Below are 21,148 nucleotides of genomic sequence, written 5' to 3'. Positions count from 1 at the left end.
GGCAGAAGAGTGGGCTTTAGGGAGGGTCCAAGCAATGAATGTATGTGCCATGAGGAAAAAAATATACAAACACCGGGACAGTCAGGCTCATCAGAGGGCTCTAGAAATTGAAGGCCAGAAAGAAAAAGAGATCCTCCCCACACTAACAGAGAAGGTTAACAATGAGCTTGTCAGAGAAACAGCCAACAGTATAAGAACAGCCTACTTTGTAGCAAAAGAGAGATTAGCATTCAGTAAAATGAGCAGACTGATAATGCTACAAGAGGTCAGTGGTGGAAAAATGGGCCCTTCACACCAATCGGATCATACGTGTATCGCTATGATTGAACACATTGCCACTAAAATGAAAAAGTCAATGATATCCGCATTGAAGTCCAATGCTTCTTTTGTGAGTTTGACAGTTGATGAAAGCAGTAACTTTGGCAAAAGCTATTTAATAATTTACTTGATAGCAGATGTGACAGGCAGAGATGACATCGAAAACATTTTCCTTGATCTTGTAGAGCTAGATAAGGGAACAACAGCAGAAGCATTGTATCAAGCTTTTAAGAAGACCCTTTTGACAGCAGGTTTGGATGATGAATATTTAAAATCACACCTGATCAGCATTGCCACAGATGGAGCATCAGTCATGACAGGAAGAGAGAGTGGACTGATTGCAAAGTTGAGAAAAGACTTCCCTTCATTGAAGAGCATTCATTGTCTTGCACACAAGCTAGAGTTGGCAGTGCATGATGCATGCAAGGCTGTAACTGGATGTAACCACTTTGAAATCTTTATTTCAAAGTTGTATACATTTTACCACCAATCTCCAAAAAATGCCAGACTGCTCTATGATGCTGCCACTCATGTTAACATCTCACTGCTGAGGATTGAGCACATTTTCTCCATTCGCTGGGTTGCCAGCAGTTTCAGCACTGTTAGAGCTGTTTGGCGGGACTTTCCAGCACTTGCCACACAAATGCAGAAAGCTTCTGTGGATGTTTCCCGCACTAATTTGGATCGACGAAAATGCAGTGGACTATTGAGGAAACTCAGCAGCACAGGTTTTGTTAAAGACCTTGCACTGATGAAAGATGTGCTGCGTGAGTTACAAAGCCTCTCTCTGAAACTGCAGAATCGAAACACATCTCTCACTGATGCCAGTCGGTGGACTCTTTTGACTATGGAGGTCCTGGAGGCCATGAAAACAACACCAGGAAAGTCACTCGCAAAGGCAGAAGGGAGGATAACAGCATGCATGTTCAAAGGCATCACACTAGAAGCCTCCAAAGAGAAAATCAACAAGGGGCAGTTCCTACAAGCTGTCATTGATAATCTCTCTGTACGTCTCCCTGACTCAGAGCTTACTGAGCTTCTGACTCCACTCGAACCATCCTATTGGCCCAAAGACCGTAATTCCCTTGTCCTGTATGGTGAAAAGGAAATTCATGACCTCACTAAGCATCTAGGAGTAACCACCAGAGCTGCTGTTAAAGAGTATAGGTTGTGGAAACTTGAAGGTGACAGTCCTGGGAAGACGATCAAGAGGCTGATTACAGCTAGCAAAACCTACCTGGCCACCTCAGCTGAATGTGAACGTGGATTTTCAGCCATGAGTGATACCGCTAACAAGAGGAGAAATTGCCTGAGGGCCAAAAGCCTTTCTTCTGTCCTGTTTCTAGACGTCAATGGCCCACCAGTGGAGCAGTTTGACCCAAAATCGTTTGTGCTCTCTTGGTTGAAAGACGGCCATCGGCTGTCAACTGCAACCAAGACAGGAAGGCAAGCACAGACAAAACCAGACAGACCACTGTGGTCTGTTCTAGGTGGAAAAGTTATAGATTAACATTTATTCTTTCACTGACATTGCCTGTCACATGTGAACTCAGGACTTTGCTCTGTCATCTACCTTGTTTGCTTGATTGCGCTTCCCAGAGCATTAAAGAACCACTCCTGATGCTTGTTAGTAAAGCATTTGGTGTACTTTAAAAAATACTGCAGTGACAATCAGTCTTTGTTTGGCTTGAATGTTGTAAATACTTACTCTCTGTGCACTCATGGAAGGACTCTTCATCTTGTGTTTTCCTGGATGTTATTTGTGTCTCAGATATGACTTCACCCAGATAGCAACATTGTTTCAGCCCAGATCCGGCCCACATCTGGCACTTGTGGAATGCGGATCTGGCCCACATGCGGCGTGGAATGATGGCACTTGGGCGGCTCACTCCTGTTTGCCAGATCTGGGCCACAAGCAGGCCAAAGCAATGCCACATGTCAGCCAAGAGCAAAGAAATAAACCAGAACTGGACCTTATCTGAGCCACAAAGTCTGTGTATATTAAATATGGAGTCATTTCAGCCTTAATAAGCCTGTTAACAAGCAGAATCACTGAAGGAAAGAAGAGAACAGAAAAAGAGACGAGCAGAAACACAAGAACTACAACTGACTTCAGACACAGTCTAAGATGCTGTTTGTGGAGTTGTTTAATCCTCATCTCCTGAGATCTTCAATGATTTAATGTCTCCTTTTCTCTTCAGTTGATTTTATCTTAGACTGTGGCTGAAGTCAGTCAATTCAGGTCAAATGTTGATTATGTTAAAACATAACAAAAAATATCTGATCACCTTTTCTTTTTGTTCATCTGTCTGTTATGAATCAACTACAACAGTTAAACAAAATCTAAAGTTAAAACTGTAAGGATCAACTGCCCAACTAAAGGCTGGTTCACACGGGATGATTTTAAAATTGTCGGCCGATTTTCCAAACCTGAGAGACCCCACACACGGTGATAAAAAAATCACGGGTCTAACAGTTTTGGTCGTACAGTGTGTGGTGCGCAGCCACACGGCAAAATCAACACATCACAAATGAACCGATTTGACTCCCGAGCATTCCCAGGTCAGACGGGAAATCTCGCAAAATCCCTCGAGATCAAACGTGACTTCAGAGTAAACAATCATGGCGGACAAAGAGGATGCAGTGGCGATAGTTTGTAGTTTGTTTTTAACCGAAAAAAAAAATGTTATCAAAAGAAAAGGCGATGGTCAAAGAAGTGGAGACAACACGAGCATGGACTGCTGCCGGCTGTTTTGATTTTGTTTCCCGGTGTTTCCTCGCCGCCTCGTCACCTCGCTTTCTGATTGGCTACACGCCACAGTCCACAGGCTGCGTGCTCGTTTGTCCCCGGGGGACACCACACACGAGGAGAAATCGGGCCAAAAAAATCCAACATGTTGGATATCCCCGATTTGAGATCGGAGCGGTCCCAACGTCCTTCCGAGCAGACGAGAGCAGTCTTAACACTCCACCAGTGTTTGGAATAACGCCGTTTAAAAGAACGGCGTTAGGTAACGACATTATTTTTTCAGTAACGGGGTAATCTAACTAATTACTTTTCCCGTCGTTACAACGCCGTTAACATTACTGGACGTTAAATGCGGTGCGTTACTATGCATTGATTGAATAAACTGTGTAATCCGAACGCACCCCTGGCTCGCACAGCTAGTGAGGAGGTGGGTTAATAACGAGGTAAGCGATTATGATTGGCTAAGGCAGTGTCATGTGTTTCATGGTAGCCAATCAGAGCCAGTGTTTTTACACACATGCCAGCACACGCGCCACACACACATACACCAGCTAAACAGAGATTCGATGAAGCAGCAGAGATGGCGAGTTAGGAGCAATCCTGACTGAAAGGTTGGCGGGCGCGATCGAAAAGTTGCAAAGTGTTTACATATGTGTGTGTGTGTGTGTGTGAGAGAGAGAAATAGAAAGAGAGGCGCGGGCGCGATCGAAAAGTCGTAAAGTGCTTACATTTGTGTGCGTGTGTGTGTGTGTGTGTGAGGCGCGGACGCGATCGAACAGTGGAAACATAAAATCATTCAATTCATTCAGGTACAATTACCAAACATATCTCAAGGTCTTTTTGTCTTTTTATTAATTTAATTAATAAACTAATTATATAAAACATATAAAATGTTATATCTGTCGATGTGCAATAAATATCTAAAGTTATGTACAAACACCTGTCTGTTCTACTCATTTCAACTGACTTGTGAAAACTGCTCAAAAAAATCCAAATTCTTTGACATATAGCAATTTTTTTTTTTTTTTTTACAGTAACACAAATAGTTACTTTCCCTGGTAACGAGTTGCTTTTATTATAGAGTAATTCAGTTACTAACTCAGTTACTTTTTGGAACAAGTAGTGAGTAACTATAACTAATTACTTTTTTAAAGTAACGTTCCCAACACTGCACACCACACACGGCAGGAATATCTGATCAGATTATTTTACGATAATCGGAGCATCCTTAAGATTGTCGGAAGGGGTGAATCGGGGCTAAAATCGGCCTAATTATCCTGCCGTGTGAACCAGGCTTTAAGCAAACGCCGATCCCCATAATGGTGACTTAAAATTGTGCTTTTTCTCCTTCAGTGATTCTGCTTGTTAACATCAGGTGTCTTCAATAATGCTCAATCATCACTCAATTAATCACTTAATTATCTCATTAACTTTAACACTCTTGAGTGTTAATTTAACACTCATATTTTAACACTTTAACACTCTTGAGTCTGGAGCCATATAAACTCCCAGGAGAGTTCAATGAACACTGGAGTTTTTGTTGCGGTAATGTAGTTGACATTATTTGTTTGATATTGCCTGTCTGTGTTGCAAAAATAGTTTTAACTACTGGAACTTGTTTAATGTTTTACATAAAGAGTGATTTATTCATCAAAAGAAATCATATTCCACTTATATCCAAGTTCTCGGATCTGTTGTGGCCATGTTATTTTTGATTTAATGGCCATTTGTGTTGGTTTATGTTTTCCTTAGAATCAGTTTAATCCTTTTTCAGTCTGTATTTGTCATACTGATTAAAAAAATTATTTGTTCATAGCACCAGCTGTGTGTGTGTGTGTGTGTACACAAAAAAATAAGATCTCTTGTGTTTAAGTACTTATTCCACTCAATGTTTCAATTTGTGAAGTTAAAATTGATATAATCCATATAGATAAAGTCCTGTCGTGTGCATTTTCAATGATTGTCAGTTTACATCAGGTAATGCTGAGAGAGTATAGTGTTATATTAACAACGTGGCTAAACATTTGTACCATTTTGTGAACTATGACACAAGGACTTGTCATTGTGATGGCACTGATATGTTCATTGACAAATACTTTTGAGATTACCTAAGGCTTTTGCAGTAATCCATTGTGTACTGCTGTTTGTATGAATTGTTTTGAGAAATGCAGTTTCTGGTAGGCATATACTAAGGATGATTTGTGAAATGTAACTGAGAAAAACGAAGTACAAGGTACATTCAGTAGTTCAACGTGTCATAAAAAACTTGTAATGCATTCGGTTAAATTTAAAAACATTAACTTTATATTTTAGAACAATTTCAGAACGTATTTAATTTAGTAATGCTCTCATGACAACAAAATAATTGTACATGATTCCCTGTTTATCCTGCAGGTACTAAAACACTATGGTTTCCCCTCATCTCCACAAATGACAACGGACTTTCGCAAAAAACACGCCTCTTTAAGTAGCCAACTGTTGCTATGTCCGACAAGCCACACACAATTCCTCATTTTTAAGGAATTCAAATAATAAATAGACACACCGTTTTGTGACTCTTTACTGTCCAAGCAGGACGTGAACTGATCGATTATCTCTTCTAGTTACAGCACATGAATGAATATCAGGATATGTTGTTTAAGTGTGATGTTAAAAACCATGGGAGAATTGAAAGAGAAACTCTGGCTCTATGGAATTCCCTTCCGGCATTTATGACTATTGTGCCAAAATATTTCTGTACCTGTTGATACAAATCTAAATGTTTTTATGCACAAGCAAAGACATTTAGGCTAAATAATAATAATAGCTTAATAATAATAAACTGTGCTCGCCTTTCTCTTTTGAGATGTAGGCCTAACTGTTTTTAAGTATAATTCGGTTAAAGTCCCTGTAAAGTCAAAATTAAGTATGTGTTCTGAGTTTGTCACACCACAGAAACATGTGTTATTAGCCACCCAGCCAAATTTGAATGATAAAAAAGCTGGCAAGTCCATAAAAAAAGCTATCAAAATCTTGAAAAAATGAGCAGTAGTCTCTGCTCTCAAACGCTGGGGGCGTGTCCGCTGGCTGCGCTGAAACCACGCCCACTCGCGGGAAAGCTGCCGTCGCCACACTCAACTGTCACCGCTACAGCCGGAATGGATGCTCCTAAGGTTTTACAAAGCCATGTTCGAGCCTGGACTAACGTTACCTACTATAATTATAACATAAGCACACAAGGCAACTTACACTCATTGGTGGGCTCGCACTGCCGACGATGGCACCAGTTGTCGGTGCGATGGGAGGATGAAGGCCGAGGCGGGAGATAATCGGTTCGGCCCCATTCACCAGTAACAGCGGATTATCTGTGAATCCCAGTTGTCTCCGACGAAAGTTTATAAAACTATCCTGTGTAAAATGATCATCACTACAGAGGCGGGTTTTGGCGGTGATCCTCAGCACTCCATCAAGGTGGCTCTTCACAAAATTAATCCACCTCTTCTTGATGTGATCGTTTTTCGTAAATTTAAATAAGGACACCGATCTGTTTTGTATATGATCGCATCCAGGTAGTACTCATTTCCGTGACGAAGGCATAGCTAGCTAGCAAACTGTAGGCTGTAGTAACTAATAGTACTGACAGTAACTCGCGATCGGCAAACTGATGTGAATGAATGTGCTATATTGTTAGGGGAGGGGCAGCGTCAGGGGCTCCAGTGTGTCATCAAGTAGGGGCGTGTCCAGGAGCTCAGGGGCTTCAGTGCGTCATCGAGCCCCCGTTTTAGCCCCGCCCAAAAAATCCGGAACACAGCAATGGTGAAAAACTGTTTAACGGTCTAACTCCACAATTCAGTACTTCACAGTTCACAGTCTTTGTAATATGTTTTAGTAATACATTTCTAACATTTATAATGTGTTTAGAATTTTTTTTTAGAATTGCCTTTACAGGGACTTTAACTGTCAGATCGGCTGTCAATCAAACTTCGGTGAAACTCTAAAACGAAATATTACAACTCTAAAATTAAACATTACATATTACAAATTACAAATATTATTTATGTTAGTTAAATCAGCCCAAATGTTTACAACTATGTTCTTTTGTGTTGGTCAAGAGACTCCTAGTGGTGAATAGTACATGATTTCTTCAGGCTATCTGTGGATATGTTGACAAGAAACAATGGTAAACACAAATTTTAACATGATCATTTGTGTAAATTAATATTTACTATTTGGAATAAAAAGCTATACATAAGCAAGGTAAAATCACTTAATTGCTAATAAAATACAATTGACCATTCGCAAAACCCCGCCCTCAAACACTCCTCGTCCAATCCTAGCTCAGCAACTGTAACTAAGGAGAAGGACCTCCGTCAAACATTGTGATTTCAGCACATGGTGAAACGATGTGCCTATGGCACCTGCAAGTCTGACACCAGGTACTCCAAAAGTTTAGAGGGATTGGTCGTTTTTTTCGCCTTTCCAAAACCCAAGTCCGACCCAAGCGGAAAGATGCCGACAATGGATTAAGCAGTGTGGGAGACCTCACTCACAGCCTCAAAGATTAATAGGCATACATATGTCAGCGTATATAATATATAAGCATCAGTCACGTCCGTTACACATATACTCCGTAGTCTGTTTACAGTCCGTTTACAGTGCGTTTGCAGTGCGTTTTTTTTTTCGCACCCATGTTAACAGGTAAAGCTTTCACACTGCACGCGGATGCTGCAATCGTTTCCGCACCGAGTCTATTTTTGCTGTGCTGCACGCGCTGAATTAAAGTGACAGCGCATGGTTCTTGGTCAAAACGAACAAAGATTGACATGTAAATATAATAATCTCACCATGCATTTAATAAACTAAAATGTAGTAAACTCACCATAGCCTAAATTTATTTTTGGACTTGCAGACTTGGAGGAGTTCCGTTTGCACACAAGCACACACACACACATGACTTGTTTAAATACATTTATATTGTTAATAAATAACAATAAATTGTTGTTGTACCAGCAATATCTTCAAGTTTTGTTTTTCACTGTATTAATCTCAAATGTCATGATTTGCCAATGCAAGAGAGTAACACCGGTGTTGTGCCGAATTTCGACCCCCTGCCAAATTATTACCCCCCTCGTTGAAGTCAGTACCTGATTGCCTAATCCTAACCCCACCCCTAATCCTACCCCCTCCCCCACAACTAATCCTAAACCTACCAATACTAGGGGGGTAATAATTTGGCGGGGGTCGAAATTCGGCACAACACCGGCACCTTTTTTCCCCCCACTTCAAGCACTGGCCTTGATTGTTGTAATATTCCCGTCTTTGCTTATTTTAACATTTTGAACATATCCCTCCACTGCATATTGCAGCCCTTTCTGTCGTGCCCTGGAGGATATGTCTGCTGCATTACTCCAAAACCAATCACTTATACCGGTATGGAGCTCAACCCAGCCATGTGTCTGTTTCTCAATTGTTTGACGGGCGTAGTAACAATAACTAGGGGGCGTGGCTTTTGCGAATGGTCAATTGAAGATCAGTGGGGAAAAATAATAAAGAACGAATAAGTGTGTGGAATGTGCTGGAAACCCCCTTGTAGCAGACGCAGACGAGACGTTCTGCAGACGAACAAGTGATGTGGCAGACGCAGACGAGACGTTCGGCAGACGCAGACGTCACGTTCGACAGACGAACGAGTGATGTGGCAAACGCAGACAAGTTCTGCAGACGCAGACGTCACATTCGGGAGACGCAGACGTCACGTTCATTGAGACGAGTTCGTGCTGCAAAGTCATATTAAAGAGCCTATCGGAACGCCATATGTGTGTGTGTGAGCGTGTGTGTGTGCGCGAGTGAGTGAGCAAGCGACAGTGTGTGTGTATGTATGGAAAGCCACGAGGGCTAAATACATGTGAATTTTCACGCGTATTTCATGCTTATTTCATGTGTTAAATACACGTCAAATGTTTGCGCGTGACAAATCAGCACGTTAAATACGCTTATTCAACGTGTATTTCACGTGTGAAATACGCATGAAATACACGTGAAATACGCTTTAAAGCTACACTGTGTCATTTTTTAGTTGATTCTTAGCAAAAAAAACTTAGTTCTTTCAAAATGATATGTGCTCATTAATGTATTTTTACTTCTTTCAAGTAATAAAGTATTCTCGTAAATTTATAATCTGCCATTGAAAGTACATACGGGTGAGGGGTTCGAATGCCGGTCGCCATGTTGCCCCTCCATCTTGAAACTACATTAGCCAAAGAGGGACATACAAGCTTCGCCTTTCGCGTTTTTACACGCAGTGGCACCGTGACGAATGCGAGGGGGAGATTACTCGCGACTGCCGGCAGATTTGAAATAATATGGCCACCGTAGGAGTTAAAACGCCTTCGGAATGGGAGGAGCTAGAAAGTAATATTCAGTTGGTAGTCATATACAATTTCACCGCTAGATGGGAGTAAATCCCACACAGTGTAGCTTTAAAAATCAGTTTGAACAGGTCAGTGTCATTGGCTGCTGAAGACTTGGGTCTAACCATTTCTGTGAGCTTAGGGGGGTGTACCGTTCATAGACTAGACTACCACCATTTAACATGCTATAGATCAGCTTATTCAGCCTATTTAAAAAAAAAAAAAAATTGGTATAACCTATAGAAATAATATATTTAAATTGCAGTTTTATGAAAATTTAGATAAAAATAAAATAGCCTTGTTTTTCTCCACTCATGCCTTTTTTAAATAAACACATTAGTGGACATTCTAGCTTTAACATCAAAGCATTAGCATTTGTGTGGGGAAATCAGTTACAGTGGAGGTTAGCAATCAATGCAGGTTTAAGATACAGACCATTGTAATCAATATCTGTCTTTGGAAAACAATGTGAGCTTTTGTTGTGCTTAGTACAGCTATCACAAGCAGGTGGCGCTTATTGAAACCTTTTTGTTCACAGATTGGGCACTCATCAGACAAACAGTAATTAAGTACACAGTTGATATTAACAATTTAAATGAATTTAAAGACTTTTAAATATGGTTTTTAAGACTATATATAAAGTATTTAAGACTTTCAGGATTAGAATGAGAGCTTGTGCTCAGGTCAGGACAGGTATAAGAACTTGATTTGGCTTTCCTGACTGCAGAATATTCTACTGTACTAAAGTAGGCCACCCTGATTATTGGTATTAAAACAATTTATCTGTAAAAATTATGAGGCAATTTGTTAAAGCACTTTTATAACATTTAAGTAAACATATAAACATACAAACACTAAGTAGCTGATTATGTTTTTGTTTTGTTTTTTAGAACCACACATAGTTTATATCTGCAAGTAATCTGGATTGTTACTGAGAAGCCTATTGTACACTTCATAACAGCTAGAATTAATTTTACGGCTGCTTTTGTGACAGTTTATATGCTTGTTTAGCAATGTGACAGACTTGATTGGCTTACTGAAAGTATTAAAAGGCTATAGGAGAAGAAGACTAATTGTACTGCACACTGCTCAAGGACCTATACCATGAAGGTAGCTGAACAAACTCAGGGTTAAAAGATTAGTTTGAGCTGACATACATAACCAAACAAAAGCAATCAGGCTTTGTTGATGCCATGAAGCAGCTCATGAACTTTCTCTCTCAACTTTGATCTTGAAGCTGAACCAAACCCCTGCAACAACTCAGTGTTATTGGCACCAGATCAAGAGAAAATATAATACAAAGTTATAAGTATGTCACAGCCTTTTTTTATTCATTTTGGGGAAAGTCACCTGCATGTTCTATGTTACACTACTGTATACAGTGACCCTGCTAAGGCCATAGTTCACTGTCTAACTGCTATTTTTTGAGATATTCTTAAGAACATGTCCAGACAGAGCACAGCTGATACAAGATAGAACAAATCAAATTGTTTACTGTTTAACTTAAAGGTAGGGTAGGTAATCCTTTTTCTAAAAAAAAAACATTCCAAATTTGTTTAAACTGTCTTTATATACCAATACATAATTAAAATGTAAGTACTCTGAAAAAGAAAATATAAAAATCGAGTGACTGTAGACCTTTTAATCTGCAATAAACACAGCTCATTATTTCCATTCACTCCCACCCCCTCCCTTCTGAGCTCCTTCCAAAGCCACGCCCCCAAAACACATGAACGCGCGACGCCAAACGCTCAGGCTCAGCTGGAAGACGCATTTATTACCTGAGACGAGTGGAGAGGAAGGAGCGCAGTACATACAGTGACATCATGTCAGAATCACATGTAATAAAATACCTAACTTTATCACTATGAATATAAACAAATAAGATTTCTTTTAGTACTCACTATCAAGCTAGCATATCGACACTGGTAAAGTTTAAAATATAGGCTACTTTGTTTGATTCGGTAACGAGCTATATTTATAGCTAACGAGCTATATTTATAAGGCAAAGCTAAAAACAGGTTGCATTGATACACGTTTTTCCATTACCATCAGTTACACTGTGATGAAGGTGAATTTCGTGTAAGATTCATAACATATACGGTGTTTTGCATGTAAGTTTCCATGATGAAAGCATTGTTGACTCTGATGAGGACTAACGTACACTCCGAGTCCGGAGACAAGTACCTCATCGTCGGTTCGAGGACAGGTCCGGGGTTGAGGGCGAAGCAGAGGAGGTCGTTCAAGAGTGCGGGCAGGGTCCGAGGAAGTAGTTTTTGCCTTGTTTGCCTTCGCTGACTGCATATGCAGGTGCTTTGAGCTGAATATTTCCGGGAACGGTGACATGTGATGAGTGCACGCAGTGGGGCTCGGGCACGAGACATGAAAGCATCTGATTGGTTCTTTACATTCGCACCGAATGGCAGTGATTGGTCAGAGTTTTTACTGTCCTGCAGCTGCTACAGAGGTCTGATTGTTTTCATTCCTTTTTCTGAACACATAATGTATTGACTACTCTCAGGATGGAAGGACCATTTCACCCAGTATAAAAAAAAGTGTTTCTGAACAGGATTACCTACCCTACCTTTAATGTATATGACATAGCAAGTCAGTTGTGTATTTTGCTGAACATTCATCATGTGTATATCTGTAATATTTAATGTTTTTACTCTGCATTTTCTGTTTCTATAGAAAACCACACACTAAATACACCCACAACTAAGGACAACTATTCAATCATTGTTAACTGAGTTGTTGTGGTGACAAATAAACAGGTTACTCTCAAATTTCCAACATCTTTTCACCAAGTCTCTTACCGGACACCCTGTGGCAGATTTCAAACCTAACCAGCAGTTTACTGAGATGAGACTGTGCTATTAAAGCTAACTCATTACTTTACCTTCTCAAGCACTTACAGAACACATACTCTGACTGAGCCAGGCCAGCTGACATCCAAGCTTGTGATCATACATTAATACAAATCATCTGCATAATAACATGTACAGTGGGTCAGTTTGTTAACATATATACATTACTATTTTAAATCAGAATTGATGTCACTGAAAATGTATTACATTTTGAAAATAATAATAATAATAATAATTAAGCTGAACTCTCCAGGACCATGTTTGCCCAGGCCTGCATTAGGAGCATTCCAAGTGAAAACTGCTGATGTAATTTTTTTTTACAAAAACCTTGTAAAGGTTTAAATTCAGTCATTGCAGTGTCACCTGTCAATGTATCTTTCTTAGCTATTTTATTAAAGCCTTCTTTGATGGACAAAGTAGATAAATGTCCATGTAATGACACTGTGAATGTACCCCTGCAGTGTGAGGCCCACCTTGATATATGGCTGCATACATGACCGCACACAAGTACTGAAAAGAAATAAATAAACTAAATAAAATAAGTGTCCTTAACTACTATGTACTAACATTGAAATAATGAAATCATTTGATACAATGCACTTATTGTGTACATACATGTTTGTTCATTGTACTTATATTTAAAAAAAATCAAGTTGAAGTTCAAATTTTTATCAACTTCGTCTGCTGTCTAAAGTCAAACCTTTCCTTAATCATAAAACTCTAGCGATGGCTGTTCATGCTTTTATCACCTCACGGTTTAGACTACTGCAATTCACTTTACTGCTGGATTTCAAAGTCTCAAATTGCTCGTCTTCAATTAGTGCAAAATGCTGCTGCAAGATTTCTTCTTTATAGCCGTAAAAGCGCCGATATCATCCCAATTCTGAAGTCCCTTCATTGGCTGCCCATTCATTTCAGAATTGATTTTAAAATCCTTTTATTTGTTTATAAATATCTACGTAACCTATAGTCCAGGCGTTTTAAGAAAAAAGGGTGAACAAATTGCAACAGAAGCAAACTCAACTGATTTTGTATCCTCAATATGTCCTGAGTAAGGAAAAAAGAATCCCAGAAGAATCCCATTAGGGGGAAGTTCCAAAAAAGACCCAAATATAGCCTATTCATACGCCCATTCATTATTTTTCTCACATGAATAGGGTAAAAAATTTAACCTTTAGATATCACCATGAAAATTACTGAGTTGATTACTTATATCAAGACAAACAAAAAATGTATTACAAGTTTTTTTTAATTGTTTGTTAACATGGACAAACGGTGCATAATCTAATTACAGATGTGCTAATTGGCATAAATACCACAACAGATCTAAACATTGGGTATAGCCAGGTGAAGATGTCTTGTTGAATCTTGTTGACATATAACTGTAAAATACTTAATGTTAAGGTCTGAATGGAACCCATTTAGGCTACCCATGAGCAATAATACATAGAGGCAGGAAGAAGTACTTTAAACCAGCCTTTATTAATTATTATTGCAGAGATGGGGTTTAGGGCTGGGACCATGGGACTATTTCTGGGGATTCACTTTTTTTCACATTTTACCTACCTTTTTGTCTTCTGCATTCTACTCACCATTGTCTCCTGTTCTTGCCTCAGACTCGTCCCCCAGAAACAGTCCCACGGACCCATCCCTAAACCCATTAATAAAGGCTGGTTTAAAGTACTTCTTCCTGCCTCTATGTATTATTGCTCATGGGTAGCCTAAATGGGTTCATTCAGACCTTAACATTAAGTCTTTTACTGTTATGTGTCAACAAGATTCAACAAGACATCTTCACCTGGCTATACCCAATGTTTAGATCTGTTGTGGTATTTATGCAAATTAGCACATCTGTAATTAGATTATGCACCGTTTGTCCATGTTAACAAACAATTAAAAAAAACTTGTAATAAATTTTTTTTTGTCTTGATGTAAGTAATCAACTCAGTAATTTTCATGGTGATATCTTCATGTGAGAAAAATAATGAATAGGCGTATGAATAGGATATATGTGGGTCTTTTTCGGAACTTTCCCCTAATGGGATTCTTCGGGGCTTTTTTCCTTACTCAGGACATATGGAGGATACAAAATCAGTTGAGTTTGCTTCTGTTGCAATTTGTTCACGGTTGACCCCCATTTTGGCTTAAAACGCCTGGACTACTAGCCCCCAGCTATCTATCTGAATTGCTGCAACCATATACTAAGTCCGAGATCAAGCGACCAGAACCTGTTATTAGTCCCACATTCCAGACTCAAACACAGAGGGGATCGATCATTTTCTGTGATCGGGCCACGGTTGTGTAACAATTTGACATTAGAAATTAGGATAGCCCCTTCCGTGATCCCTTTTAAGTCTCTTCTAAAAACACACTTGTTTTCCATGGCCTATAAATAAGGTTGGTTTTACTATTTTCCATTGAGTCTGATACTGTTTTGCCACTCCTGGTTCTTTCCATTATATATTTGAGTCTGATATTGCCTTGCCATCTCTGATTTACTATTTTTTTAGTTTGATACTGTTTTACCACTCCTATTTTTCCATTTTATATCTGATATGAGTCTGATACTGCCATCTCTGTTTTACTATTTTATATTTGAGTCTGATACTGTTTTGCTACTCCTGTTTTAAGGTTGCTCTTAGCTTTGTTGCGCTTATTTGTGTTGTGTTGTTATGCAGGTATTATTTTCTCTTAATTTGGCTGTTCTGTAAAGAACTTTGGTCAGCCAGTGGCTGTTGTAAAATGTGCTATATAAATAAAATTAACTTGAAGATACTTGCATGTAATCTCTGTAATTACATTTATAATTAGGCTACACTGTTAACCCGTCCCCTACACCTCATCCCACCCTTAAACCGACCCATGCCACCAAACCTGTCCCTATTACCCATATCCCACCTCAGTGTTTTGCAATACAATATGAACACAATAGGTACATTGTACTTTTTTTATGATAGTACATAGTTAAAGACACCTAATATAAAGTGAGACCATAAACTGCAACACAAGAGGTAAACTTATTTTAAGTAATGAATCACAAGGAAATCATACTGATGTGTTTTGGTGATTAAACCACATGCTCTCATTACCTGTTACAACAATCTTGTATTTTGAAACAATGAATTTAACAATGACCTGTAATAAAAGAATGAGATCAGATTTTGTTAGAATGTTGAACTGTGTTTTAAGTGTAATCAAATGTAGTTTTGTACATAACAGTACCTAAAGCAAATAATGAAAAAGCCCTCAACAGGTGGAAGCCTTTTATGGACTGCTAAATTGCTTGTTAAGCAACAGCCAATCACAGGGCTATTCCCTCCCCTACTAATTTGCAGCCACATAGATTTGCATCGCCATCGGCCATTTAGTTTGTTACAGGATGTCGTTGAATCAAGATTACGTTTCTGATATGAGTGAAAGATTTAATAGTATAATAGAAAGAATTTGAAACACACAGCAGCTTCCTGAACAGAGGTCTTCAGAGAATCTTGTAGAAAGGTATTTATTTTGAATATTCTGGGAAATATCTGCAAAGGACCCAATGCACAGTGTGGTTCATATGTGTAAAGTTTCTGTTCTTAACATGCTCGTCTCTGATTATTTAAACACCGATACTTGTTTCGAAACAGACCATGAGTGCAGGCTTCCATTTTTCGGATTGGGATGCAACAATATCAGATGCCATTTACTATGACTATAACGATACTTAACTACTGTTGGCATGTATTTCTTCCACTGACATTGAGTAGGCCTAATTGAAGTGATTAATGTTTAAGTAATGCTAATAAGAAAAAGTCCATGATATTGTCTCAGATATTGTCAGCACATAACTGCGTAAAGTGTGTTTGGAGATGACTTCTGGAATCTGCCCTAGGTATAAACGATGCCTTGCTTCAGCAAATGCAGCAAAAAAGTTTTAACGTTAATCCCGCCTTGGAATCGCTTGTGTAGGACCTCTCCCATCCCCCCATTCCAGCACCATTTGACAAAGTACATCTAGAACAGGGCTGGGCAAACAACGGCACAGTTTTTAAATGAATGTATTTAAATATTGTATTTGAGTTTTTTTGGGCCAAAATCACTATTTTGATGCAATACAAGCAAAATCCTATAGTTTGCGCGAACTTACTTTTATCCTTTATTATGACCGCCGCTAGCATAGCTAGCGAATGCGGTCATATAGGGATTGTCAAAGTTTTTTTTTTTTTTTTTTTTTTTTTGTCAATCTACTGAATTTTTCGTCAACGATACCAGGGACACCGAAACACCGGGGAACATGAAATTTGGTGGGCATGTAGCCCCACTAGACTTTTACGGAAAAATTTCGTTTGGTCCCCGGGGGCCACTCCCCCCCCCGCGCTGGGGCCCCCCAAACCCAAAAAATGCAGTTTTTCCTAAATAACTACCTGAACCGTGGCACCGAGGATGAAGAAATTTGCAAAGTATGTTGGTCTTAAGGGCCCACATCAACCTAGCCCATAATCGATTGTCAAAGTTTTTTAGTTTTTTTTCCCCGTCAATCTACTGAATTTTCCGTCAACGATACCAGGGACACCGAAACACCGGGGAACATGAAATTTGGTGGGCATGTAGCCCCACTAGACTTTTACGGAAAAATTTCGTTTGGTCCACGGGGGCCACTCCCCCCCCCCCCCCCCCCCCCCCCCCCCCCCCCCCCCGCGCTGGGCCCCCCCAAACCCAAAAAATGCAGTTTTTCCTAAATAACTACCTGAACCGTGGCACCGGTTTTTTATGGTATGTTGGTTTTAAGGGCCCACATCAACCTAGCCCATAAACACTCATTTGTGATTTGCGCCCCTCCCATAAAAAATGAAAATGCAATATTATTCTGCTTTAATTGCCCCTATCTTCAGTTGAGATGTTCAGAACTGCACCATATTTCATGTGTATGATTAACTTGACATCCTCTGGGGGTATGCTAAGTTTCGTAGAATTTCATCCATGGGGGGGTATAAAATAAATTCATTTATGTGCACATTTAGTGACTGTACACTCATCGGCCTGTAGATGGTGCTGTTGAGCGAAGGGTTGCTGGTTTAGGATGATACTGTCACACACACACATGCAGGAATACAAACAAACGCAAGCATGCACACACACTGACATCCACACGCACAGACACACACCCATACACACACATACAAATCCACATGCACAGACACACACACACAAACACACATGCGCACACACACACAGACAGACATGCACATACTACTACTTTTTTTAGGTATATACATAAACACGCAATACAGCCAAATTGCTCCACGTCATTTATTTTTGTGGAAAGCCAGTGCAGGCCTGAGCGGCGGTCATATTTTGTACCGCCATGCGGTACATCTAGTTTTCAATGTTTTCATTGGTGATTATGTAGCCTAGTAATTATCTAGCAATGCGCTTGAAGTGATTTTATAATTGTTAATGACTCACTATAGAAATGAGGATCGTTTCTTACTATTCCAAATATTTGTTTACAGAACAGTATTATAGATTATCAGTTTTCATATTTGTATTTATATCCAGTGATATGCACAGTGGTAGAGATAAAAAAAACCTACACTAGTAATTAAATTAAGTTTAACGCAAACAGTATGCATCCTTTTACTTGGATTCTAAAATGTGATGTGTCCTTCCTGCCAACAGATGCAGGAGATATTACAGCAGCTAGAGATGCCATTATGGAAGCTGCAGAAAGCCTGTCCTTGTTGGGGTCTCTGGGGCATATCACCACCATGGAGGAACAGGACCGGTTAGTTCAGACAGACATTACTTTCTATGTGGAAGGAAGGACTAAACAAGCCTTACAACAGTAAGTGTGCATATTTTATGTAGTTTTGTTTTTGTATCTTCAGTCATTTTAATTTGTGCACTTCCACAGTTTTTCTGTAATGGTTAATGCAAATTGTAACTTGCATTTTGTTTTCAAATCCTTCATTTTGTTCATGACAGTACCAAAGTGGTTGGAGCAGATTTCCCTCCTTTTTTTGTAAGGAAAATACTTGGGTGAGCTGTTCTTTGTTTTTCTTGCTGAAGAGCATACCTACCTACTGCTACATAGTTATTTAAAATGGTGCACTTGCTCCTGTTTGAGAAGATGTGGGGCCAGGGGTTGACTGACACTGTTGGGCCAGTATTGCTTCACTGTATAATGATGGCCAATTCAGAATGGCACTTCTGATTCACTTAACCTATGGCAGTTACTTGGTTCTCATCACTTGGGTGTGCTGGGGTAACATGATTTTCTGTGAACATGTTTTCTAAATGTACACATTCTTTGTGTAACAGCATAACGTTTATTTTTGGATTTTTCTTTTACAGACTTGCTGAAGGGTTAAGCACATTTGGCCTTCTGGACATGATGAAAATGCACCACAGCATCTTCAAGACAGCATTCTGTTCATCAGAGAGGCCTCTTAAAGTGTAAGTTGCAGGTTAACCACCACAGCCAATTAATGTGTAAATTAAAGTGCTCTATATGTATATATTTAATTATTTCTGTCCTAAAATGCGTTAAAATAACATTTATTGGGGTTTCTTCAAAGGTAGCGTGTTTTTCCAGTAACTGGGTGATGACGTCATAAGAGGAACTCGCAACCCATACTCTGCTAGATTCTTACTGTATTATGGCTATTTGGAGAACGGCTGAGGATGTGGTAAACCATCAAATTCTTTATGGACCACAGCCCTAGAATTTTTAACCGGTCAGACGTGAGAGAGGGGAGGAAATTGCCAGGACCCATGGCACTCAAAGAGTTATTAATGCTTGGTGTGAGGAGAATGAGTGGAGGGTTGGCCAGGTGTCGGCGAGTAAAGTTAGCTACGTTAGAGCTAGTCTAGGCTAGCCTGGTGCAAACTTAACCCGGATAATATAAGGGAACAAGCCAGTCTTTTTAAAATCTTGCCATCATGTAGAATAGCCAGGAGGGACAACGACTGAATACATTATTTACTTACATGGTGTCAGTCCAAATCAGAGCTGTAGAGATGCATACACTACACAGGCACCAATCGTTAGTCTCATCGACGCCTCAAATGTCATGTAATACCCTTCCTCAATCCACGCTATTTCTCACGATTTAATTAGCGATGTTTATTGTCAGAAAAGAAAAAGAGAGATCGATGTCCCCATCACTGTGTTTGTGTGGGCTATGCCACCCAGTTGAATCAGCAGTGGAGAGTATGTGCTGCCGTGAGGTGAACGTGGAGTTTAGAGGAGTTTAGTGGAACAGCTCGCATACCTGCCAACCTTGAAGAAATTTTATGAGTACTACAACCCCCAACCGCCAATGTACGCTCCACCGTTGCACACACACCTGTGAGAAACCTATGAGATACCTAACACTATAAACTATAATACATATTATGCACATTTTAGCCAATTAAGATTTATTAGTTACTCCATAACCATATACAAGTAGACCAAAAATGTTATTCAATTACTGCAATCACTCCGAACATTTTGTACAGGAGGCATAGCCCATGGAAACTTCTTCCACCTGAAAATCTTGTCAGAAATAAAAGTAAACTGAGGACATTCTTTGTAAATAAATAAATCAAAACATTAAATAAATGTGCAAAACTAGCAGTTATCAATATCAAAATCAGTTTGCTAAAAACAAACAACAACAAAAACTATAATTTTCCATGCATAGTTTAAACTTTTGCATCGTTTAACTTGTTAAAGGTTGCAGATTTGGCTTTTTTAAGTAGTGCGTCAGTGAAAGTCTCTTTGTAACAAATGCTGCCTTTGGAGGCAATCATGACTTTTCTTGTCACCAGAGAACTAAGCATCTCTGTGCTCAGGCTAGCACGACATTGTGTTTTGTTTTTAGTGACCAAGCTGAAAATCCTTTCACAGTCTGCATTGCTGTGAAAAATCACACACACCCCAAGCATAACTGTGGAGAGGTTTGCAAAAAGTTTCTTCCCTCCTGATTCCATCACACCTAATTCTCTCCAAGCTTCATCAGCCCGTTTGGTAAGAAAACCATCATTCAAGGTGGAGGACTGAAAGAGCCGAAACTCCTCCTCCACTTCATCCACTGTAACACCATTTCCCAAGAAGCAGGGGAACCTGTCTATGAAGTATGTCAGTGAGGAGAATTTAGCTGTTTGCCGTCTACTTATATCAGCTACGGCAGCATGACGCAGCAATTCGTCCCCATAGGGGAATTTAGAGAGCATGTACTCAACAGCTGCAGTGAAATATTTCCTTACATCCCTGAAGAAAGCTCCAAGAGGTAAGTTAGCTTGACTTTTGATGAATGTCTTTGTGTCATGTCCAATTGACAGCTCATCATCAGGTAGCTGGTGTTCACTGGATTTGTACAGAGTGGGTTGGCATCCTCTCTTTACTTCTTCCATCATTTCCACAACACAGTCAGGTTTACAGAATGCCAAAAGCATTTTTTGCACATGGCTCTTCTTTCTGCAGGTTCTGATTTGCAGTTTCAAATAAAGGTATAGCTCTCTTTAAGAAAAGAGCATACAGCTTGGACTGTGGGTCAGTCAAGAAAGCATACAACCTCTGTGGTTTTGTGACCTCTGTTTTTTCTATCTCCTTTTCCTTTTCTTCTGTTTTCTTTTTGGACAGATCCCTCTGTTTTTTGCCCATTTCTTTTTGTTTAAAAACAAATTGGTTTAAGTCAAACCCCTTAGGTGGTTGAGCTGACTGCTGTGTAGTGCTTGGTCTTACCGGCAGCTGTTTGGTTGTAGGTCCTGTCTGTAGCCGTGGAGTGCTTGGTCCTGCCAGCAGCTGTTTGGTTGTAGGTCCTGTCTGCTGCCGTTTTGGTGTAGGCCCTGCCTGT

At 39.7% G+C, this 21,148-nt stretch overlaps 2 protein-coding genes across 3 annotated transcripts in view; both read left to right on the top strand.

Moving 5' to 3' along the window:
• The window catches only part of LOC311081602 (protein NLRC3-like), a 649,618-nt gene that overhangs the window by 118,684 nt on the left and 509,786 nt on the right, over positions 1 to 21,148 (top strand). The gene's annotated exons all lie outside the window — the stretch shown is intronic.
• Positions 50 to 1,828, top strand: LOC311082049 (E3 SUMO-protein ligase KIAA1586-like; the record flags this gene model as incomplete). Its single annotated transcript, XM_084112793.1, has 1 exon — positions 50 to 1,828. The coding sequence occupies one exon, from the start codon at positions 50 to 52 to the stop codon at positions 1,826 to 1,828; it is 1,779 nt and encodes a 592-aa protein (XP_083968919.1).

The sequence above is a fragment of the Abramis brama genome (genome assembly GCF_963993115.1).
Source record: "Abramis brama genome assembly, chromosome: 4".
Taxonomy (NCBI): domain Eukaryota; kingdom Metazoa; phylum Chordata; class Actinopteri; order Cypriniformes; family Leuciscidae; genus Abramis; species Abramis brama.
This window is presented reverse-complemented; position numbering and strand designations above follow the sequence as displayed.